Source organism: Microtus pennsylvanicus, chromosome 10 (assembly GCF_037038515.1).
Source record: "Microtus pennsylvanicus isolate mMicPen1 chromosome 10, mMicPen1.hap1, whole genome shotgun sequence".
NCBI classification, from domain to species: Eukaryota; Metazoa; Chordata; class Mammalia; order Rodentia; family Cricetidae; genus Microtus; species Microtus pennsylvanicus.
The window spans coordinates 50217346-50243336 of record NC_134588.1 but is presented as its reverse complement, the minus strand read 5'-3'; the positions used below and the strand labels follow the sequence as shown (position 1 = coordinate 50243336).

The window sequence follows — 25991 nt, the reverse complement described above, 5'->3', positions numbered from 1 at the left end:
TAGTCTCTGTATCCCTCTTTTGCTGCTTCCTCATTCAGTAATTGTACTCTGTATGGAAAAGTTTTCTGGCTGGAGGATGAGTCTCCTTTCCCCTGGTGATGTGGCCGAGTGGTTGGATAGTAGCACCGAAGAGGAGAAGAGCCTTCTGTCATTTCTAGGTAAGGTAGGGCTTTCTTGTTCTTGTAACCCTTTGTTGTCCAAACTTTTTGCAGTTTGGGGAATAACACTCAAAATTTTGCAAATCTGACTTTGTGTTTTTTCTTAAAAAGAAGAACTAGAAAAATGTGTTTAAGTTGTGTGTATTTCAAAGTTTTTTTTATTGTTTGTTTGTTTTTTATTTTTGCTGTCTGTAGACATAATGCCCACACTGGGTGAGAAATAAAGGGCAGTTTGCTTTGCTTTAACAAAGAGTGCTAGTGCCATACAGAGCTTACTATGTCATCTGGCCAGTTGTTCATGGCATGTAGATAACTTCTGATAGCCAAAATATACTAGTAATTTACACTACTCTCAGTACATTACCAGTGAGACTTGCCGAGTGAGAGTGAGGGAGATGCTTTGTGTTCGTGGAAAACAAAAAAGTAGCTTTTGTGCAAAGTCTATCTGTAGTGATCATAAAGGATTTCTTCTGAGCATTTAAAATTGGACATATGGACCAGAAATTACTTTAACTCCGTATTTACCGATGCTTTTTAATAAATTTCTAAGTGCCAATTATGGACCTTAGAGTTGTAGGTATAAATAACTAGGAAAGTTAGGTTATAAATACATTCATAACCTTACTTTGATAGAACAGCTTTATATTCCTATGTGAGTACTTCTGTTTATTAATTATTGTCTTCAAATGTATTGTTTTTATTAATTTTATTCATCATATATTTGTGTACATATTGGCATACCTTTATTTTAAGTGAATGAAATCCTTGCAGTTTTCTAATTAATTCCTTAAGACTATTATCTTAAGACTTATGAGTAGTCTTCTGCTAGTGTCAAAGATACCTCTGCCACTGCTTAAACATCTGTCATAGTTAGCATGAGTTTCCTTTGTTTTATTATTCAGTTTGGTTTCCAACCTTAGCCTTCTATAGCTGATTCCTTTTTTCCTGCGGTTGAGATATAAAGGGGTTCTCCTAATCCAATTTTTTCTAGTTCTATAATCAGGTAGATATACTTCTATGTTAGTCCTACTCTGTTTATCAAGGCCTCATTATGTTGGGTAATTGTATAACCATAAAAACTATAGACATCCTAAGTTTTGGTGTCTTTGGAGTCTGGTCTCATTCTACTTGTTTCCTGCTCTCCTGCCCCAATAAATACACATACCTGTAGGGAAACGTAAGTTCACGGAAGTAAATACTGATATCCTTCAGTAAAACTAACAAAGTGTAACCTACTGGATCACAGGAAAAGAAAGCACAGACAGTTTTAAACATTGTTTCCTTGCTGTTGAATACATTTATAAATGTATTTATAAATTCTAATTATCAAACCTGGGGTCTTGGTTGGTCACTCTTTCTTCCCTCCCTTCCACTTCCTCTCTTCCACTTTCTTCCTCTCTCTTCTTCCTTTTCTTTGTCTTTATCTTACTATACCTAAAAAGAATTTGGTTAAATAAGATGTGTAAATAAAAAAAATTTAAAATACTACAGTAGTATCCTTGCCCACCTTAGCTTCTGTCCTTTGATTAAGGGAGTTGTTTTTCTGTAATTCATGTTCACCCACAAGTAGAGGTGATAAAGACAAGGATAATACAACTTACTTAGGTAACTGCAAATCTTTGTACATCATTGTACTGATGTCTGCATAGACAATTTTCAGTTCTCCACCCCTGCTTATGAAAGGAATGTTCAGCATGTACATTTGGCTTGAATGCTGTAGAAAAGTTTAATTGCTGAGTGAGTAGACTACCGTGAGTTCCATGCTTTGCTCTGCAGTGCTAAGCCCTGGATCTAAGGAAATCTTGGGGGTGAGAGTTGGTTTGGTATTTTGAGATAGGGACTTATTCTGTAGTAGGCTGGCTTGGAACTTACTGTGTAGCTCAGGTTGGCCTCTAATTAACAGAATCCTCCTTCAATTTCCCAAAGGCAAGATTATAGGAATGAGGACCACATACAATTAATAAATCCTATCTTCAGGATTGGAGCTCTTTCCTGATTGTCAATCACAATCATCTCCATCTGTGAGTAATAAAGAATTTACTGAACTCTTCAGAAGAACCAGGAAAATTCTCAGGGTTAGATTGTACTGAATTATGGTTTAAACAAAACCTTTGTCATTTGCTAACATAGTTGCCACTCGTGAAAACATACTATGCCCAAGGAGGATGCCAAGGAAAAATTAAATAATTCAGTCAGCTTTATGTTAATATAGTATAAAAGAAATCAAGATTTTTCTGTCAGAAAGCCTGTCAAACTATGATTTCTTTCCTGGGGATTTTAAATCAAATTTCTGTCTAGAAAAGATTCAAGAGAAGTTCTTTGTGCTGATTAGACTCCAGTGTATTATTTCTAGGCAGTGATGTTCAGGTGTGTTTGTTAATTTGACAAACTACTGCATTGATGAAACTTCATAACTATACTGTTCATTATTTTTTCTCAAAACGTCCATGATTTTCATAGCAACTATCAGACAAAGATCCCTACTGTGAAACTTTGGCATTTCCCCCAACATTCCACTGTTCGTTTCAGTGGGACTTTAAAATCTCTCTGCCTACTAAACCCATTGACTTTCCCTATTTCGGGGCAGGCGCTTTTCTTTCTTGCCACTGTGTATGCTCTGTTTCTCCTGGAGCAGAGCTCAAAGAAATAGTGTTAAGACACTGTTAGGTGCTGCCTTTAGACACAACGAAGTACAAGATAAAACTGCTGGAAAAGCATAGATTCTGGCTAGGGAGAAAATATAAACTGTGAACAAGTTATATTAGAACAATTCAATGATAAATCAAGACAACTACAGCCTAAACAACAACAACAAAAAAAAACAGTACCTAATTGTGAAATTATTTATTAAGGTGAACATTGCTTTGGGCATTTGAAGGGAGGAGAACTCATTTTTTTATTATGAATGCTGAACTGAGAGGATTTAATATGAATCTCAAAAGGATCAAATGGGTATTTATTAAAACAGTAGGTTTTCTTGTATGAAAACTGTCATACAGAATATTAAATTGTTTTCAAGTCCAGTCAATAAACTGACTTAAAAAGAATGGGGTTTATGTAGAGAAGTAATGAGAGATAACGAAGAGTATTTAGTGCTTACTGTAAAACTTTACATGACAGGATAATTAATGACTGAATGAGAGTTTTATCCTGAAAGCTGATGGGAAGAATTAAAAATATTTGACCAAGAAATGTACATTCAAAATATGTTTTTCAAATAGGATCTCCTGTGCCCTATGCTTTAAACTCTTGATCTTCCTGCCCTTCTTTCCCAAATGATGGAACTGGATGTGTGTACTACCATGAAACTTTTAAGAAGATAGAAGTCTAAAACTAGTATTAGGAAGGAAAAGACCAAAAGCAGTTAGGCCAGTTTAAATACTTTTACAGTAAGTCAGATGTAAAATAAGGGTTCCTGTTCTCAGCCCTCTTGATTATATTATTGTTTTGATTATTTATCATTAAAAGTAGGTTATAAGGGACTGAAAAGATGACTCAGCAGTTAAGAGCACTTGCTGTTGCAAAGAACCTGGGTTCAATTTCCAGTGTTCATATGGTGGTTCACAACCATCTGTATATAACTTCAGTCTCAGGGGATCTGATAAGTCCTTTTCTGACCTCTATAGGCACCAAGTACACACATGGTACACAGACATATATGCAGGCAAAACACACATAAAATAAAATGAGTAAGTCTAATAAATCTAATATATTTGTAATCAACTTTTTAAAGAAGTAAATTACAAAAGCCCCTAGTAGGACTTTTAAAATATGTTATTAGTGTATGGATGCATGTGCATATGTACACACATTCCTACATTCTAGAGGCAGAGGAAGTTCAGGAATTCATCCTTTCCTGTGGAGTGCTGGGGTTATACACTTATACTACTGCATCTGACTTTTTGGCTCTTTTAAAAGATGGCTCTAGTATTCAAACTCAAGCTTACACAGTGAGTGCCTTTACCTGCTAAACTATCATACCTGCCTGTAAATGCCTGTGGAAAGTAGACTGAATCACCTATCTTCCCATCAACTCGAAAACTCTTAAAAGCAAGTGAATTTTTGCATATCTTGAGTTAAAAACGAATTAAAAGGTGGAGAGATATTAAAAGATTATGTTGGCACAGTTGATGGAAAATTAGAAGACTAAAATGAGTCAGGTTTTGAATTTGGAAGGAGAATGGTACTGTTAACAAAGATCAAGTTGAGAAAGGAGCCAGTGTGTAAGAGAAGATGAGGAGTTTTGTGTTGAGTTTCAGATAGGTGGTACATGTAGCACAAATAATAAAATCTCGGAGACAGATATTGGGGTTCAACCTGAAGATCAAAAAAACAAAGCAGCCAACAACTGGGTCTTAACCTCTACCGAAAATGGGCATTCCTGTGTCCAGGAATCCTGAAGACTCCACACTTCTCACTCCACCGAGTTCCTGTCTGTTCCCATTTATATTCCTCTCTCAGCCCAGCCATATCACTCCTGTCTCCACCTCCCTAGTGCTGGGATTAAAGGTGTGGGATCCTAAGTGCTGGGATCACCTTTTGTGAGCTCTGTTTCTTTTTTAGACAGATTCAATTTTGTGTAGCCCAGGGTGGCCTTTAACTCACAGGGATTGGTCTGCCTCTGTCTCCCAAGTCCTGGGATTAAAGGTGTGCCACTACTCCCTGGTCTATATGGCTGACTAGCATGGCTGCTTTGCCCTCTGATCTTCAGGCAAAGTTTATTCATTAAAATACAAATAATATATCATGATAAGTACACATCTGAGCAAACATATATCTGATTATTGAAAATTGTCTAGCAGGTAAAATCAAGATTTGGAAGCCTACAGAAGGAAGATGGTGGGCATTCAAAAACATCTACCGTGATACCTACTGTTGACAGACTGACAAGAAGAGACAAATAGGAAACATAGAGGGATGGTAGTAACTTTGAAGAACACTGGCTTAGTGATAGGTGGGGAAGAAGAGAAGATTCAGAGTAGATGACCATAAACCTAGGAGGGAGCCAGGATGGTGTGGTACTACTGAGCAAAGGGAGGAAAGGCCAGCAATGTGGCCAAGAGTGACAGTGATTGTAAATGCCAAAGAAACACCAGGGAAGACCACTGGATTTGACAACTTCAAGTTAAGACAAATCGTATCTTCTAATATTGCTACAGGTAGTTGGTAGTAATACTGTGAAAGCTGTAAGTTAAGCTTCTTTCCATTACTGTTTCATTTTGTTTTGTCTGTTTGTTTGTTTTGTTTTTTTGAGACACGGGTTTTCTGTATAGCTTTAGAACCTGTCCTGGAACTCACTCTGTAGACCAGGCTATCCTCAGACTCACAAAGATCTGCCTGCCTCTACCTTCCAAGTATTGGAAATAAAGGTGTGTGCCACCACTGCCCAACTCCTTTCCTGAAGATATCTGTGATAGAAAGGAAGCACACAAAGCTGGAAAGATGACTCGGTGGTTAAGAGCATTTGCTGTTCTTTTAAAGGACTCAGGTTTGGTTACCAGCACCCACATGGCTGCTTACAGTCATCTATAACTAGTTCAGAGGGTTCTGATGTACCCTTCTGTCCTCTGCAGGTACTGCATGCATGCTGTGCACATACATACATGTAGGCAGAACAGCTGCACACACTAAATATTTTTAATTCAAAAAGGAAACTCACCCCTTTTTAAATGGGAGCTTGTACAGAGTTTTTGGTAGACGGGAGAGCAAGTCATTGCATTCCCAATAGAGAAGAGTAACTGAGAGATTAACATCTTTTGTGGGCTTATGATCGAGGGTGTAATTAAAGCAAGGGGTTAATCTCGTGGTGGGAGAAACCAGAAATGAATAATGCATGCAGATATCCAACAACAGAAAATGAGAGAAATGAGGAGATGACAATTCTTTGTTGTCGTTTTTTGGGATTTGTTTTGTTTTGTTTTGTGTTTTGTTTTCGGTTTTTCGAGACAGGGGTTTCTCTCTGTGTAGGTTTGGTACTTGGTGCCTGTCCTGGAACTATCTCTGATAGACAAAGCTGGTCTCGAACTCACAGAGACACAGAGATCCGACTGCCTCTGCCTCCCGACTACTGGGATTAAGGCATGCACCATCACCGCCTGGCCTGAGATGACAATTCTTGTTCTAAGTTTGGGGCATTTATCACACCCAGTTGTGTTTACAGTTAGTTGTGTGCCTGTGTATATTTATGTAATATTTAATACTCTCTGATTCCAACAAGATGGGGTTAATTGTTAACCATACTGAAGTACAGCACTGTCTGAATATCATTGAAGATATAAACAAATGTCCTAAAATTGTTGAAATTGCTCTTTTCAGATAGGATACTCTATTTTCCCTTCTCATTTTTCCTACTATCTCAGCATTCTGTAGTCTGAGGCAAAAAAGATGACAAATTTAAAGCCAGACTGGGTTACATATTGAAACTATTTCAAAATAATAATAACAACAACAATAATGATGATGATAATGCAAACAACCAAACAAAACAAAGCCAGTGGGATTTTGCTGAAGTTGTAAGTTCAGCCTATTGTTACAGCCAGTTGTAACATAGTCTATTATACTGAAAAAAAAAGTGTAAAAATTAGTGAGCTAAGTATTTAATTCACTAATTTAGAGAACGGATAAATAGCATCAAAGATAGTTTAAAAATATATATATATAATGAAGATGAGACAGATAGTAAAGAACTAGAAAGTATAAATAAATAAGATAGAATTAATAAAGCCATGAATTGATGCCTTAAAAATCTAAAGAAAGTAGCATCAAATCACAAGATTTGATCAAAATAGAAAACACAAACTGTTAATACGGTAGAAGGAAATAATTACAGAAAATTAAAGACTTAAAAGTTGGAGTCTCTGGGCTAGAAAGATGCTCTGTGGTTAAGAACAAAAAGAGTTGTGTGCTATTGTTTTCTGAGTTATATTTAGCTCTTGCAGAGTACCGAGTCAAAGTTACAGCACCTGTACCTAGTGGCTCACAGTCATCTACAATTTCAACTCCAGGGAATGTGACATCCCTGTCCTCAGTGAGCACTACACTCAGGTACTGTGTACTCATACACAGACACACACAGAATGAAAGACAGGTTTGTTTGTTTGTTTGTTTTTGAGACAGGGTTTCTCTATAGCTTTGGAGCCTGTCCTGGTAATTAGCTCTTGTAGACCAGGCTGGCCTCGAACTCACAGAGATCCACCTGCCTCTTCCTCCCGAGTGCTAGAATTAAAGGCATGCACCACCATCACCCGGCTTTATTTTGATTTATCAAGACAGGTTATCTTTGTGTAACAGCCCTGGCTGTCCTCTAACTTGCTTTGTAGACCAGGCTGGCCTAGAACTCACAGAGATCTGCTTAGCTCTTCCTCCCAACTGCTGGGATGGAAGGAGTGCACCACCACTACCTAGGAGAAACAAAGTATTTTTTTAAACTGGAGACTATCATAAAAGTCTTTACAAGAATATATTTGAAAATGTAAACAAAATATAAACAGCCCATAATCCCTGTGAACTTTGCTAAAACCTAAACATAGCAGTTGAATAATATTGTTATCTCATAGTTTGTTGGTTCTTGTGGATTTCTTTTTGAATATTACTTCTTTTGTTTAGGGAATTTATTGAGGAAGGGAGGAGTGGGGACAGAAGGTGTTCTTTCAAAGAAGTTCCTAATGGAATGAGCAATTATAAAACTAAAATTTAAAAAATTGGGTAGATATTTAAAGACAATGAAACTTAAATAATAAGATACCAAAAATTAAACATGACTAATTTATATTTAGTCTACTTAATAAAATTTTGGATTTTATAAATTTTTAAATGAATGATGTATAGACAGCAAAGCCTTCAAATATACTTAACCTTTTATACCTAACCTTCATGAAGCATATTCATCCAAGACTCAATTAAAACTGATCATTCAAGCTAATGAACATTAAGGATGACTATTAAACTTGTCAAGATGGTAGAATCAATTTCTTTTCAAAATAAGGAAACTAAAATGTGTTAAATATAAAGTTAATTCCATAAAGAATGCTGAATATTTACCATTTATCCATATAGTAAGATGGCATCCTTTATGATTCAGCTGAATAAAATCTTAATTATAAATACATGTCGTTTAAAGAGCTTCGAGGGGATCCAGACTCAGTATACTTAACTATTTTTAGTCGTTTATTTAAAAGTTACTTATTTATCATCTCTTATTCTATTTAATAGAAGAAATTATGGGTGGAAACGGTTTATAAAAACAGTTGTAAGAAATACTTAAAACTGAGATGACCACTTACTTTGTTTGAAGTGGAGAGCAGACCATTAGTTATTTCTGCTGGTGTAAGACCGTGGCTGCAGAACACTGGTGTAGTCAGTAATAATATTTAGTTCGGTGGGGTAAACTCAAGAACATACAGTCAAGCAGTATGAATTCACAGAGAGGCATGTGAAGTATGTAGGTCTAGCTTTATAGAAGTAACTGGTTGTCATCCACAATTTGATAAGTGGGGGAACACTTCTAAGGACAGTTACCAGGGAAGGAGTGTGGCCACTCTCCACAGATTGTCTGACTCGTACAAATCATTGATAAAGAGGACTGTGTAAAGAAGGCCAGCTTGATTTCACCCCCTCCTTAAATGCCTGATAGTGTAAAGATCAGTAGAAAAGTAATTTCATCAAATAAAGCAGTGTTTGGGGGGAGATTAATCTTATAATTGTGCACAGGATAACATTAAGTAGTCAGAAACTGAGTGGGTAAGATTCAGTAGGAAATCCTTGTCAAAATTTACATAGAATAAAAAGCCCTAGAATAGGATGTTAATGATTGGCTAAAATGAAGCTGATAGCCATTTCAGAGATAGACTTGATATTGACTGAATGCAAAAGAGGACTAAACCAACATCATGGTTTTTCCATTTCTGTTACCTTCACTAATTACTGTTGCTTGGCATCATAGCTTTGGTGTTACACTATGTTGTATGTACATTTTATTCTCAGAGGCATATTTACATTTAAAGGTCTATACATTGGTATTCATATTCTCTCTCCTCTCCTTTCTTCCCTTCACCACCACTTCTCTTCCCTGTTCCCCTTTCTCCTTTTTTTATGGGAGGATGATCTCTCTCTGTAGCCTAGATTGTCCTCAGACTAGGCTGAAATGATCTTCCTGCTTCAGCCTCCCTAATAGCTGGGGTTTTCTCTTTTCAGTACACTGATTCTATTAATGGCGGTTATGTGTTAAGGGGAAACTAAGCTGTTCTTAAAATGCCTTGGCATGATCAAAGTCTAAATCATTTTTAAAATTATTACTGAATACTGAGATTATTGTTTCAGTGAATCTAAGCATGTACCTCCAGTTATATTACTGAGCCAGTTATACACAGTGTATATACCTTAGAACATATACTTAAATAAGGTAATGCACATTACTCTAAAGCTTATTACTAAGAAAACGTATCATTGAATCAATGTCAGGAAAACCTAAGACAGGACAGGTGCAATGTCACACACCTGTAATTGCAGCACTCAGAGGGTGACAGAATTCTGAGAGTTTGAGATGAGCTTATGCTATATAACAGCATCTTGCCTTTGTAAGAAAAAAAGTGAAAAAAACAACAACAAAGAGGGGGTAGGATAGAAAAGGTCTTAAGTCCTGTCTATAGACATCTGAAAAGATAACATCTAGAGTTGACAGCAAATACAGCTCACTGAAACCGTGAGATTAGAAACATCTTATAACGAGATTGAAATGCTCGCAATTGTCGTTTTGGGCTGAATAACACTGTTATTTAGAGCTTATTCGTTGCAAATCCTAAGACCTTTATTTTATATATCAAAGATTACCTTAAGAGAGTTAAGGGGCGGCAGGACATTGGTGGTGGACACCTTTTATCCCAGCACTTGGAAGGCAGAGGCAGACAGATCTCAGTGAGTTCAAGGCCAGCCTGGTGTACAAAGCAAGTTCCAGGACGGCCAGAGCTGTTACACAGAGAAACCCTGTTTCAACGGGTGTTAAAGGGGATATTATTTTCTAGAAGGCTTTTTTTCCTTTGTGTGTGTGTGTGTGTGTGTGTGTGTGTGTGTGTGTGTGTGTGTGTGTATGTAAGAAATCACCTTTATGTAGTCTCTAGTGCTTGGCTTCTGTTTGTTGGATTTTTATCCTGTTACATTTTGTTATTAAGTTATGTGTCTCCCCCTTTGTCTTAGTATCTCAGCTGTGTGTGTCTTGGACTTGGAGATTCTTATCAGCATCTGTGTTCCAGAATTGAGTCTTCTTGATAGGTCATGTTTAGAGTAAACTCTTAGTATGTATGCCTTAGTTTTCTTTAAAATACCGAGAACTGTGAACATACAGCTAAAACAGTTTGAGTTACTTTTAGAAACAAATAAGAAAACTAGAGTCCCTGTAGTTATAGTTCCCCCTCCATTATAGCCTATTATGTAAAACACACAGAACAAGATAGCATGCCTGATGTTAAAAACACAGGCTCCAAATGCAGACTGCGTGGGTTCTAATCCTCATTTTGCCTCTTGCCTGCTGGGCAGACATGGGCAGAGTACTAGAACATCTTGTTTCCATGTCTGTAAAATTGGGAGAATAATTTCAGTTCCAAAGGATTATTGTCCAGATTGAAGATATAATTCATTAAAAACATTTCTCTGAAATAACGCATAATAAATGATGGCTTGGTATTGCAATATCATTTTTTGTCATCAAAATGTCTGGTTGTTATCACTAATTGAGAGATACATTTTGCATTGGATATTTAAGATAAAAGTTCAGGCTCTTAGCCAGGCGATGATGGCGCACGCCTTTAATCCCAGCACTCGGGAGGTAGAGGTAGGCGGATCTCTGTGAGTTCGAGACCAGCCTGGTCTACAGAGCTAGTTCCAGGACAGGCTCCAAAGCCACAGAGAAACCCTGTCTCGAAAAACCAAAAAAAAGAAAAAAGAAAAGAAAAGTTCAGGCTCTTTAAAAATCCGAGCTCCTATACAATAAAAAGTTATATACTTCTTATTCCAAGAGGGAAAAGCCAGATCACAGTTAAAATCAGATCAAGGCAAAATCCATCCAATAGTGTAAATAGTTCATTGTCTAACATCTGGAACACACACAAGATCTTCTGGGCTCTCAAGGGCTTGGGTAGCTCCTCTTCTCCAGCATTACCATCCACATCACACATAGCTTTTCTTGTAGGTGCAGACAGATCCACTCCACACCTGTTGCTGTTCTTAAGGTCATCCCACAGTCCTGCCATCTACAGTATGTTCTGGTCTCAGATGCAGCTGGCTGCACCTTCTCCAGTATCCTCTGCTAGCCTCTTACAGTGCCAGCCCACAGATGCTCCCCATGATACTTCCCATCCTGCAGCTGTCGTGCCACCCAAACCTGTGGAGGACTCTCACACGTTGTCAAGTTCAGCCTTGGCTCCCTCTGAACCACAGCTCTGTGTGTTGGCCCTGAAAAAATAATTTTTAAAAGATTGCACCCCAGGGCTGGAGAGATGGCTCAGTGGTTAAGAGCATTGCCTGCTCTTCTAAAGGTCCTGAGTTCAATTCCCAGCAAACCACATGGTGGCTCACAACCATCTGTAATGAGGTTTGGTGCCCTCTTCTGGCCTGCAGACACACAGAGACAGAATATTGTATACATAATAAATAATAAATATTTTTTTTTAAAAAAGATTGCACCCCAGTGTTTTTCAGCCCCAGCTAACTACCATCAGTCGTCCTAGTAAAGCAAAGGTTTCACTTTATTGGTCCAGCGCAAGAACCACTTGGGCCTTCCTGTAATTTACTAATCCAGCAAGCTGCCAACCAGTTTCCTGTTGAGACTACTATTTTCTAAGTTAGTGTTGGTCTTTAGGGGAGCAATCCTTGAGAGAAATAAATACGTGGTCATTCAAAGGTCTGTTCCATAACAAGAGATAAATTATATTGTAGAGGGTTGAGAAAATAAGGAATATAAAGTACTCCTTTCATTGGTTGAGTTACTTTACCTCTTTAAGAGTAATTTATTCTCTCTGGAGCTAACAACTTTTAACTAAGAGCGATTTGTTTTTATCATATGGAGATAAAAAAGCATAGTAAGTAACCATAGTTATTGGATTTTGAAATGTAGTTACTCAGTTTAGCCAGTACAATTTCAAACAGTTAAAGCATTGAAATATATTTGCTTAACGAGTTCATAAGCCTGAAACTAAAATTAGGTGTTTGGAAGACAGTGAAGAAATGAGTTTCAGTTTTTCCATTAACCTGAACATTGCATATCGAGGAAACTATTTTATTCTATCATCTTATCCTAGCTAATTAAACTTATTTTTCTCCCAGTTTAGTCTCTCTGTAATTTATCCAGAGATTAAAATATCTGCACCTTAATTTGAAGTTACAGAACCTTTATAGATAATTACCAGAGAAAATAGGAGATGTTCTGCCTTACCAGCTCCTCTCTCTGCCTTTCTTGTACCCCAACTTTAAAATCACGTGGCTTGGATACATCACCCTTAAAGTCATGTCTTCAAGTCTGAAGGTCTTGCTGTGTGGTGTACTCCAACAAGCTGATTTGCTTAAATTCCTTTGCGCCATTCCCATGAATCTGAACTAATTATACTGCCGTCTCTCAGAGATGTATGTTAGAAGTCACGTGCACCTAATTCTGAAAATGACTTCGTACATTAAGACTGATTTATTCACTGATGGTTAGAGAGAAACTGAGACACAGTTATTGGTCATAATTTAAAAATACGGCAATATCATGGAACTGTCTTCTACTGCAGGCATATAAACTGCGGTATCAACTTCTCAGTCGTTAGGAATATTGTAATTTGGCTAATATCTTAATGGTCAAGATGCCACAAGGAGATGAAAGAAGACCTGTATCCAGCATGCGAACAGTGATAGGGTAAGCACTTCCAGTTGGCTTTTCTTAGGCAGCACTGATTTCCGTGCACTACTGGGTCTGTGTAAGATGGTGTCCTTTTAACACTAGCCGAATTTAAATGTCAGTCATTTTTTCCTGCTGCAGATTAGTGTAATACAGAGAAATTTTCTCTAAGTAAGGGGAGGCGATGGGCGCCTGCTAATAGCCTAAAAGTAACTAATGAGGATGTGCAGTCAGACGATTGATTGAATGAATAGCTGCAGTCCTGTGTTTCGTTCTCGCTCGCTCTCTGCAAGCTGTGGAGAGGGAGGGGGAAGAGCAAGGCAGGGAGGGAGCACGAGAAAAAAAAAATGCTTTCTCTTAAGTGGAAGTAGCACGGATCCCAGGGGCCAGGAGGCCAGAAATGGAAGTTTAAACTGCATCTATCTTTTAAAGGCAGAACAGCAGGAATCAAAATGTCAGTCTCCGGAGTCACGGGTTACTCTTTATTTTTTAAGATCTGGAAGATAACACAGAATACTTTTTTTAGGATGTGTTTTTTTTTTTCTTGTCCATGGTGAGATTATCTAATGTTATCTGAGAAGCTGGATTTCTATCTGTCTGTCAGTTGAAGTGGAGATGGGAAGCAGTTGTGATAAAGGTATAATATGCATAAATATCTGCGTATGCATGTGTGTATGTGTATATGATTTATGTGTATGAAAAGAAACCTTTAAAATGTAATATTCATGTGGTGTATAGCTATTAAATTAGAGATCACATCATTTGCAGAATCCTAATCTTGTTAGGTCATTTGAACAGATCTGTGATTTCAGAGGAAGATGTGAGTAAGGTCATATAGCCAGAACAAGGAGAAGCGGCTCTATTTTTATATCTGCATAGGCATGTACATTCTTTTATCCTGCAGCACCTTTCAGTCTTATCATAGCTTTTGCTACACTCTGATGAATCATCTGTACAGAACCGAACTTTGACCTTTCTGTAAGCATGTCAAATTATGCACAACACTCGTATTTCTGGTTCACAAAAATATGAGAAATTTCTGACTCACTTAACTTCTAAATGGCTGATAGAAAAGTAGAGCCATATGGTACAAGATATAATTAATACGTGAGCCTGAAAACCTTAAACATATTATAACTTGGAAAAATTACTTCTTATACATGCACAGATGAAAACACCAGTTGTTTCTTAGAATAGAGTTTTAACCCTGACCAAGTTTCTTTGTCTCCATAGGTTAAACATCACAAAGATACCTAAAGCATATTGAGATTAAAATGTAATAGACCTTTAAAAAAAAAGCTCTTTTATGTGAAAAAAAAAAACAATTTTATAGTTTAGGGAAAGTCTGAAATTTTGGATACTTCACGATGTTTCTCTTTCCTCTAATTTTCCAGAGGTGCCAGCAGAAAGGTCCCCCCGCAGACGGAGCATCTCAGGGACCAGCACATCAGAGAAACCCAACTCCATGGACACTGCGAATACCTCTCCTTTCAAAGTACCAGTAAGTGTTGCTTTCCTATATATATATCTTTTGTTTTCAGAGTTAAAGTAAATCAAACATTTTGTTCCTTAAGAATTACATTACAATACTGAAGATAAAAGTATATATTTCTATTAACTGTGAATCATGTCCAGTATGAGGTCTATTAGATTTTAAGGAATATTATTTTTGCTTGTGGACTATTTAAAAAAAAACTAAGTACTTTAAATCTGAATTTTTCTGAATTATAGAGTGCAAATCTTTACAGGTGTCCTTTAATCTAGTTATTAGCTAAAATTATATTGATATTATAATAAATATAAATGTTTGCCAAAAGCATACTGAGATGGGAGGACTATAGTGGAGCATATAGCTGGCTACTAGGTGCAGCCTTTTGATCTCATTGCAAAACTCATATTTCTTATACTTTATTATTTTAAAATTTATTATTTGTGTGTGTGTGTGCATGCGTGCGTGTGTGCACACATTCACTACAGTGCACATGTGGAGGTCAGAGGACAGCTTTGTGGAGTCTGTTCTCCTCTACTTCTATATGGATTCTAGGAATTGAACTCAGGTCATCAGGCTTGCATGGCCATAACCTACTGAGCCATCTTGCCAGCCTTAAGTGACTCAGATATTGAGTCATCTCTTCTCTTTGAGTACTGGGTAAGAAATGGACCTGTTTTGTAAACATATGAACGTCTGCAGTGTTATAGAAGGCATATTTAAAGAGAATTGCTTCAATAGATTGGTCATTATTCTAAGTACAATGATGAGTATAAGATAGAAATAAACTGTTCTATTTGGGGAAAAAAACTTTTCCCTCGTAATGTAGCCAAACTAATATGTTCTTATTCCAATACTGTCAGGTTGAGATGCTTCTAAGTAGAACCTTTTTAGATGTATGTTAGTCAACACAAGTAGACATTTTATTTCTGTTAACTCTGAAGAACAATATACTTAACGTTTTTTACATTAACAGTGGGTAGAGTTTGTGGGTATCTGTTTCTGTAAGAACCTTTCAGAGCTTTACAGGTTTCTATAGCCTACAAGTGAGTGCTTCATTAATCTTGTAATCATGATGTGGCAACTCTTTAATAGCATCGGATGTAGTGTCATACTAAATTTCTTAATTCTATAGAGACAGGTACATATATTTTACTTTTTATGAATAAAAAATAAAAGCGTGTTTCTTTCACTCTTCTTTTTTTTTTTTAAAAAACAAAGCAGAAACCAATATAACTTAACTTGTATTAGTAGTTGTGCTGGGTTGTTTGTTTTGTTTTTCAACTTAACATATCTGGGAAGAGGGAATCTTAATTTAGAAAATGCCTCCATAAGATTGACTTTTAAGCAGGTTGGTGGAGTACTGTCTTGATTATTGATTGATGTTGGGAGCCTAACCCATTATGGGTGGTGTCATGTCTGGGCTGGTGGTCCTAGGGTGTATAAGAAAACAAATTGAGATAGCCAGTAAACAGCACCCCTCCATGAACTCTGCATCAGCTCCTGCCTTCAGGCTCCTCTCCTTATTTCCCTCTGTGATGGACTATGATGTAATAAACTCTTTGCTATCCAAGTTTCTTTTGGTTATGGTGTTTTATCATAGCAACAGACACCTTAGCACAGTACTTCTGAAGGACATCATCATACTTTAAGGTATATTATACAGCAATTCACTGTGATAACAGTGATCCTGAATTATTAAGAAAAAAATGAGATATTCTTTTATTTTGCTATTTTTTTCAAGGTATAGCTGAGTATATTATATATCAATTAATTACACTTAAAACTACCCATGTACAGAGAATTCATTGATACAGATGACTGTATTGAGTTCCAATTTAAGATTTTTACATTGTCTATCTGAAATGAAATGGTACTTTTCCTTTCTTAAAGTCCCCAATGAGAATAGCTCTCTACATTATGGTAACAATGAAAAATAGCATTAAATTATGTGTGCAATTTGGGTTCATACTTTTTAAAGTTTAATTAATTAGAACTGTAATTTTGCGTATTTGAATAATAAATCACAACTGATTTGTGTTATCTTAATAAAACTAACCATTTGTAAATAGAAGTTTCAAAATTATGAAAGAGAAGTGCTTAAGACCAAGCACTACTTAGAAACCATGTATTTGATAAACATAGGAATAATGAGGGAAAGAAGACTCTTTAACTTTACAGTTACAGTCACAAAGCCACTTATTTCTAGGAGAATTAACCACTCAAAAGCCCTCACCTAGACATTTTTCTAAAATTAACCATCAGAACAGAACTCAGTTTTTTATCAGCTCCCCTAAAAGAAAAAGACAAATAGCTAATATGTTCTAGTAGCCTTGGACCCGTCATATTTCAGAGTAATGTAGTATGTAGAAGTTGACACTGATATTCTGATAATAATTGCACATCATTAAAAATATGAGATTATATTTGTTTTCTTATTTTTTAAAGTATAACTGGGTGTATTATATATCATTAGAGAATACTTTACATCTTGAAAATAGGTGATCGTTATAAAACTTATTGTCAAGAAAGGTCTATTTCATGCTACATAAATAACACATTTTTATTTATTGTTTGACAAAATTATCATGTATATAATGTATTTTGATTATATTCCCTCCTCATTTTCCTCTTTTAGTTTGCCATCTCTGTCTCTCATTTAACAGTAAATTCCTATTCTGATTATCTTTGTAACTACCCCAGTTGCTCCATACAGTACCTTATACATAGCAAACATCTGATCAATAGTTGTTTAGTGGATAAGAGACATCAATTATACAAGGATACAAATGAGTTTTTCTCACATGTAGTCTCTTGGTAAGACTGATGTCTCTGGTAAATTAAATAAACTTTTGCTATAAGTAAACATTTCATAAAAGATTATTTGAAATTAGTGTCTCTGTGCAAAATGGGTTTTTTTCTTAATTAAGAGGATTTTTAATTAACATTTGGGATATATGTCTAAAGTACATTCTGTATATATTTATATTTGAAAATTGAAACTAGTTAGAATTTTTATTTAGTAATTTGTTTCTTAAAATATTTCTCTTGAGTCCTTTAGATAATGCATATGTATAAGCTCGCAATGTTTTTGGTAGTTGTGAGTTTTGTCCGATTCTTCAATTATAATCATTTGAATAGTTTTTGTTTCTTGAAAAAGATCTTTTTTTTTTCTTTTTTTTTCTAGGATATATTTTTGCCTTGGCATATTTGTGCTTTTCTCTATATAAAACTTCTTTTGTATGTTTTATATTCCTCAAATGATATTTAAGTGATTTTATGGCAGAAATGAGGAACAACTGACTAAAATAAGTTATCTTTACTTAAATTTAATTCAAAAAGGAAAACAAACATATCTTAAAGCTGTAAATAGTTGTTTCATATATAGTAGAAATTATGTTTTTAAAACAGGCTTCTTTATATCCTATCATAAAGTGACTGATGATCTTTAGGATTTGTGTGTGACTTCTGCTTAGATGATACCATCTACTTGGCCTTGACTAGAGAGAGCTGCTTGTTTTCTGGGCCATGCGTTCGTTCAGCTTAGTGTTCTCATTTCCAGAGCACAATGATCTGAGTTGGCCTTGTCAGTAACACAATGCAATCGCAGCTGCACCATTCATATTAGCTTTGAGCTCAGCTTTGAAAGAATCCAGACACTAAAAATTATGCCAAGACACCCAGAAAGCATAGTTGAACTAAGGCAGTAACCGGATATTTCTGTATAACCTTCCTTATCCTCTTGTTACTGTGGCACTTGACCAGTTCTAGTCAAACAAATATGTTAACATAAGAGATATTTAATCAAATGATCATACCTTGTATGGTTAAATAAATACTCTGGAAAATAAAGTGAAGACTATGTTAAATCCTGTATAAAAAGATACTGGGGCTGGAAAGATGGCCAGCAGTTGAGCTCTTCCAGAGAACCCAGGCTCAGTTCCCAGCACCCACATTGAGGCTCACAGCCAACCTCTGTAAGTTTAGTTCCAGGGTATTTGATGCCCTCATATGGCCTGTGCATATATGTGTTCCACAAATATACATGCAGACAAAACACTCATACACATAAAATAAATAAATCTTAAAAGTTTTTTAAACACCAGATAGATGGTAACCCCTTTCTTAAGTATCATGCTGTCGGGATCAGCTAATATTGGTTTCTATTGTACCTGATGTCTTCTATATGGTCTATATAAGTACTTTTCCAAATTAAACAGTTTCTTGTACACTTAAGAAAGACTGGGAAATGTTCATTGTTCAAACCAGTGCTTTTCAATTCTAACTAACCATAAAATTTACCTTTCATAAAAAAGACTGACACTTATAAAATACGTCAGTGGGGTTTTTGTTGTTGTTGGTGGTGGTGGGTTTGTTTGTTTTTATTTTGTTTTTGCTTTTTAAAAGATTCCAAATGCTTCTACAGTGCACCCTGGAATTGAGGATTGTTTGCTTTCATGATTGGTAAAATAATGAGGAACACATTTGTGCCAACCTTACCCACAGACATCCGTGCTTTCTTTCGTATCTTCAAGTCTGACATGCAGAACTAATCAGCAGCACTTCCTCTATGGCCTGCTGTTACTCATATGGAAATTGCTTGACAGTGCATTAATTACTTAGATATGTGTTTGTCATGGTCATTTTAGACTACCAGTCTGACAAACTGTTTACTGTGACATATTGGCCAGCATAAGAGTCTCCCTTAGGAGTAAAATAATGACGTTGATTTTATTGCATATAAGCTGAAAAACTTCAAAACTGAAAAATTTCAAATTTTATATCCACTTTGCTCTTGTATTCCAGGAAGACAATTATAGCCATTTCTCCTGGTGCTTACAGACTCATATCCGTCTTTTCTCTTTCTTTTCATTGGCCATCCATACAGAGTTAAATCTGTAATAGAATCACCCTACAAATACATCTTTTATTAAAGAGTATATTTGTGTTCCTATGTACATGAATATATAATATAAGCATATATAAATACATTACTACCATTATAATTTACCAGAGGTAATTATAACATGTTAAACAGATATCAGAAAATAATTTTGTGGTACAACATTACAAGTACCAACTACTCCTTTAAGTCAGTTTGAGAGCAGAATAGATATAACTCAATGGTACATAGCCTAGAAAATCTGAAATTTAGCATCTTGGTGTGCAGGACAAAAGAATAAAGTTAGATGTAATTCTTTGAAGAATAGTATTTAAGAATAGAGATTGGTAGATACCTGTAGAAGGGAACAGACTTGGCAGAAATTGTTATCAAGAGTCTAACTTGAAAGAATGAAAGAATGATATAAAAAGAAATACTCCACAGTCTATGGTAATCCTTAGAAATAGACTTGTAGCAGAACTAAGTACTAAAGAGTCCAGTTTATCCCACCCAGGAGAAAAGGCTTGTTCAAGAGGATAATGCAGACACCCATATATAGCACATTCTTTAGATAATATCCCCCTTATCCCAAGAAAAGATATTTCTCCTTGCCTTCAACGGGGGAGAGAGGTACAACTTTCACTTTATAATTAAAGATAAATGTTTCAAACTCATGCCCATTTAAGGATAGCATTTGCCACCAAACATACTAAATAAGCACAACAGACATCAGATGTTTCCCTCCAATATAAGAGTTCAGAAGCTAGTGATGTGGAAAGAAAATGTTTCCAATGTTATGATTTTGCCAGATGTTTTGCTAATTGTGCAAAGAGTGTTTTTGCCCTTTTGCAAAGATACAAGCACTGCTGCTAGAGAATACCCTGAGATATCTGCTAGCATAGAGCTCTTTAATTCTACAACCAATCTACTTCCATTCTTCTGAATTGTTTAATGTTTTGTATATTTTGTATTAAGCATCTACTAATTTTAAAGGAATTTCATTCTAAGATCTTAAAATATCATAGTAGTTTCCATTAGACTTTTGGATAGCTAGTTAAAAATCAAACAAAAAAAAAAACTCCTTAATGAGGGTTTTCTAGAGAAGGTAAGCAGTGGTGCTTTTGTACCTAAGAAGAAAGACGCTCAGTATCATCTCTTAGGGAAGCTCACATCAAAATGATGCATTACTGCTTGTAGGATAGGTATAATCAAAACAGGGAGACAGTAGTAAGTATTACTGAAGATGTGTAAAAGCTGAAACTCTCATGTATTGCTGATGGGAATGTAAGTGATACAGCCATTAAAAAATAGTTTGATAGTTCTTCCAAAGGTAAATTTTGAGTTTCCATTTGGTCTAACAATTCTACTTCTGTGGATATAACCAGTGGAAAACATGCCTTTACAAAATGCATAAAAAAGTTTATAACATCATTATTTATAATAGCTATAAGTAGCCACAGCCTAACTATCCCCTGAAGAACAGATATAAAAACTATGCAATCCATATAATAACACATTATTACTCATAAGAAGAAATCAAATAATGATATATGCTACCACATTGGTAAATCCCCCCCCAAAAGGCTACAGAAGCCAAAACAGAAATCTATATGTTTTATGTTTTATTACTGTGTGTATGAAAAGAATCATAGAAGTGAAGGAGTTTTAGAACTAGGCTGTGGTGATGGTTTATAAAGCTTGCTCTCTTTTTAGTTTTTGAGACCTCTCAAGTTTTAGGATTACAGGCATGAGCTACTACTACACCCACTTGACCTTTTTGAATACACACACACACAAAAACTTGACTTATATACTTTAAAAAGAGTAATTTTATGGCATATGAATTATAATAATAAAGGAGTTGTAAAATTAAATATAGTCCTATGAGACAGAGTAAAGATATAAAGTCTCATTAATATTTGTAATGTGGTTATAAATTGATAGAATAATATTCTTAATATACTAGATTAAATAAAGTATTTAAATAAAATATATATTTATATATACTTAAGGGAAAAGGCAAAGAAAATATATTGAAGTACATTGTTATATATTAGTTGTTTATTGTCTACAAAATTCTTAAATAGTCGCTATTGATTCTTTGAATAATACATTTTATGCAAACTATCATAATTTTTCCTTCTGTAGGGAAAATAGTACCATATTATTTTTTTGGATGTGGGAATAACATCCATAACATTATTTTAAAACTAAATAAAGCAGGGACTGTAAAGATGACTTAGCAATTAAGAGCTCTTATAGAGGATCCAAGTTCAGTTCTTAGCACTGACACGGTGGCTTATAGATACAGTTCCACAGGAGCCAGTGCTGTCTTCTGGCCTCATAGACTCCTATACATACCTGGTACATATGTAATCATGAGGTTCACACACACTAGAATAAATGAATAGTAGATTGTGGTAATATTCTAAATGTAGATTATTTTTTAAAGTTTTACCTATCCTCAGCATATCTTTGTCTTAAGAATTATTTATATCTTATAGAATAAGTCATCAGGTCTTCTCTGCATCCTTTCACATCCATTCATCTCTTTTCAGCCTGAATATCATAACTGCCGTCAATTATTATTGCTTCTTATTCCTTCCTTGAACTGGTATTACGGTCAGCTTCATGAAGAGGAAACCAGCTCAGTATCTAAGTGCTGCACTCAGAAAGCCCATGCCTAGAATTGAATGCTTTGTGATTGCAGCATTGAAACCCTCTATCCCCTTTTCTGCATGTGTGTACTGTGTTCTTGTATATGAGCGTGGGGGTGATACATGTGCATATATGTGCATTTTCATGCAAAGGTCAGAGGACACGAGGTATCTTTCTCAGTGGTTCTCCATCTTAGCTTATTTTTTCTGTCATTTTCTCATGTGTTTATGTGGTGTGTGACATGTATGTAGACAAGCGCCTGTGCAGTGTACATACTGTGTGATCATGCATGTAGAGGCCCAAGATTAATATTGCAAATCTTCCTATCACTCTTCCATTTTATTCTTTTAAGTAGGGTCTCTCAGTCAAACCGAGAGCTGACTGATAGAGCTAGTTCCTGTTAGACAGCTAGATCCAGGGAAACCATCTTCTGAGACTGAAATTATGGAATGGGTATTATGTCCACCTGGCATTTATGTGATTTCAGGAATCCGATCTCCTTCCTGTCCTCTTGCTTGAATGGCAAGTGTTTTAACCATTGAACCATCTTCCCACACCACCTAATCTTTATTTTTTATTACATTTTTAAAGTGTGTGTGTATGTGTGTGTGTGTGTATATATATTTGCTTACAATGTTATGGCACTTGTATGGAGGTCAGAAAATAACTTTTGGGAATCGGTCCTCTCCTCAACCCAGGCATCAAACTCATGTGTTATACAATGTCATTCTTTTCCTGCATTTTGAACTGTTGCCTCCATCCTGACTCACTTTTGAAGACCTTCAAGTAGCTCAAATCGTGACCAAATGACCAAATCGTATGCATTTTAGTTGGGTTGCACAGTGCAAAAATAAAATGATGGATGTTTTGAGTCTTCATCTTACTCTTTTGCTATCAAATGTTCCTCAGCCATACTTATGAGTATTAAATTTTATTACGTAAACATTAAAGTACACACTCAACTATATTTTATTCATTTTATATAGTCAACACAATTTAGGAGCCTCTTTTTCTAGAAGCCTTTCTAGAGTCCTTCTTATTCACCTTATGATTTCAACATCAGACTGCTTTTTTTTAAAAGGGATTTTTAAATTTGTTTTGTACTACTGGGGATTGAACCCAAGTTCTCACAGATACTAGGTGAGCACTCCACCACTAAGCTATGCTCCACCCCATTCACTCCCACTCCAGACTGTTCTTTTTCCCAGTATGTTTCCAAAAGCTCACTTAACTGAATGGTATGCATTATTGTCCAAGCTATGCAAATTACAAGGGCATTGTTACTTTTTTATGCTGTAGTAGCCTCATCATTATCTGGTAGTTCTGAATTAATCAGCATTGTGTACCTTTGGTTTTTCAAGATTCTTCAGTTGATCTGCTAAATGAAACAATTAAGAAGGGTGAAATATATTAAATAGGAAAAAATAGTTCTTTCTGTGGAAGTCCTCTGAACATAATGACAGAAAGAATAACTCATAGGGATTATTTTTCCTATGAGTTTGCCCTTCATTCACAGTATAGTTGACTATGTGGGAATGTAGTGCTGTTCAGCTCTTTAAAAATCAGACAAGGAAAAGACAATAGTAACAACAGATCTGAAGATCAAACCCTGATGATCTGTCCTGTTTACCTACATTTTATGCAGTCAGTGGGATCACGCTTACTCAGAAGTACTTTTCCAATAAAGTTAGGTGGTTGCGGTTGAAAAAAAATGCTCAGAACTCTTCTTAATATATGATCTAAGAGGCTAGGGTCATTCTGCCTGATTCTGACAGGTTACCAATACAAGTATTAAACATTGTTGGCATTCAAGATTTTGTTTATAGACTAGACAAAAGAATGATAACTGTATTTTGATCCTGCAAGATAGCTTAGTTGGTAGAGGCACTTGCCACCAAGTCTAGAGACCTCAGTTTGATTCTTGGAACCCACGTGGAAAAGGAGATAACCAGCTCCCATAAGTTACCCTCTGATCTCCACATATGTACTGTGGTATACATACCAACACACATCTACACAAATAAATGAATGTAAAAAGTTTTAATAAAGGGCTGGAGAGATGGCTCAGAGGTTAAGAGCACTGGCTGCTCTTCCAGAGGTCCTGAGTTCAATTCCCAGCAACCACATGGTGGCTCACAACCATCTGCAATGAGATCTGGTGCCCTCTTCTGGCATGTGGGTATACATGGAGGCAGAATGTTGTATACATAATAAATAAATAAATCTTTTTTAAAAAAAGGTTTTAATAAAGGCACACACCTTTAATCCCAGCACTCCAGAAGCAGAGGCAAGTAGATCTCAGTGAGTTCTAGGACAGCCTGTACTATATAATGAGTTCTAGGACAGCTACAGGGCTATGTAGAGAGACTGTCTGGGGGGGGGGAGGCAGGGAGAAAAAACTGTATATCTAACTGTATTATCCTAACGTCTTTGACCAAGAACAAATTGATTGACCTCATTTTACATCTTTTATTGTTTTTGTGTTTGGGTTGATTTGTTTGGTTTTGTTTTTTTTGAGATAGGGTCTCATACTGTAATTCAGACTGGCCTATAACTCACTGTGTAGCCCCAGCAACCTCAACTTGTGGCAGTTACCCTGCATCAGCCGTCTTCCCATTCCCTAAACAAGCTGATGTGTGTGTGTGTATGTGTGTATGTGTGTGTAAGGTATAGTTGTATATATCCTGAATGAATGTATGAAATATCTTTCAAACACAATCATGTTCAGAGAAATGTAAATCTGGAAACACTATCCACCTTAGTACTGATAAAACAGCCAATTTCACACAACACAAAACTGTAATCTTCAAGTGGACGAGAGACCTAAATATAGGAAGACAATAGAAAGAGGCCATCTAACTGCTTTAAAAAAAAAAAGTTGCAAAGTTTTAGCCAGTAGCAAAACTTGTTAAAAGAACCAATATATCTGGCTTTACAAAAAATGTTACTAGGAGCTAACAAGATGCCTCCTGGGTAAAAGTGCTTGCCACAAAAGTCTAAAGAAGGCAACAGTTCATAGGTGAAGCTGTGGGAAACAGACACTATGATTTATTTCTGTCATATATAATAATAAAATATATCATTATTTTAAGATATGTGGAGGCTGTTAATATTTTAGTACTTTAACTCATAAGAGTATGATGGTTATAACATTAGAAACAATACAATTAATAAATACCCTCTAAAAGTAATATGCCTAATAAAGTCTTTTCAACATTATGTTTTTCCATTTCTCTTTTCTGTCCTTCATTATTCTGTACAAAAAATAAACCAAAGAAGAAAGAGGATAGCCCGATGACATTAGCGAGGAGTGATTATATTGTCGGTGTCATCCGTATGGCTTCCATTATCCAGAGTCGTGATTTTTAGGGACATTGCATTTCACTCAAGGCACTAAGAATTTTGTTTTTTTTTAAAAATAACTAATAGTCTCCAGACTCTCTCCATCTGTGATACTGTTATTCTTAGAGCCCTAGAAATGAGAGGCAGAAACTTTCAGTTAAATTCATCTAGTCCCTCTCCCTTGACAATGAAAAATGCCCTTCATATTGTATTATCTAATGCTTTTTGGGACTTCATGATAACAATCTGGGAGACTGTCCAGTGGACTAATAGGCTAAAAGACCTCACTTTAGGACAGTGTTCTTTCTTAGTTTGGTACTCCATTTCTCACTGTGATAGACCTTAAAGCTATTTCTCTTAATATTCATTTTCAGAACTTGAGGTCAGCTTAGTCACTGTTCATTCATAAGAATGTACATGCTTGCATGAGAAATCGAGGTAATCTACTAAAGGAATAGTTCAAATACTGAACTTCTCTCTCCTCTTATACAGCAGGTTCTACATTGTTTTAATGAATTGAATTTCTCTTGATTCGATTAATTATTATTAGCATTCTAATCTATAACTATGAAATAATTCACTGTTTTTTAAAAA

At 35.8% G+C, this 25991-nt stretch overlaps 1 protein-coding gene across 6 annotated transcripts in view; it reads left to right on the top strand.

The window, feature by feature from the left end:
- Positions 1–25991, top strand: part of Rasal2 (RAS protein activator like 2) — a 287723-nt gene that overhangs the window by 171518 nt on the left and 90214 nt on the right. For 5 of the 6 annotated variants that reach the window (XM_075988340.1, XM_075988343.1, XM_075988342.1 and 2 more), the window contains one exon: positions 14421–14527. In XM_075988340.1, coding sequence (XP_075844455.1) covers positions 14421–14527 — 107 coding nt within the window. Of the gene's footprint in view, positions 1–13428; positions 13664–14420; positions 14528–25991 lie in introns of those variants that run through there. The other variant, XM_075988344.1, reaches the window with a different exon arrangement.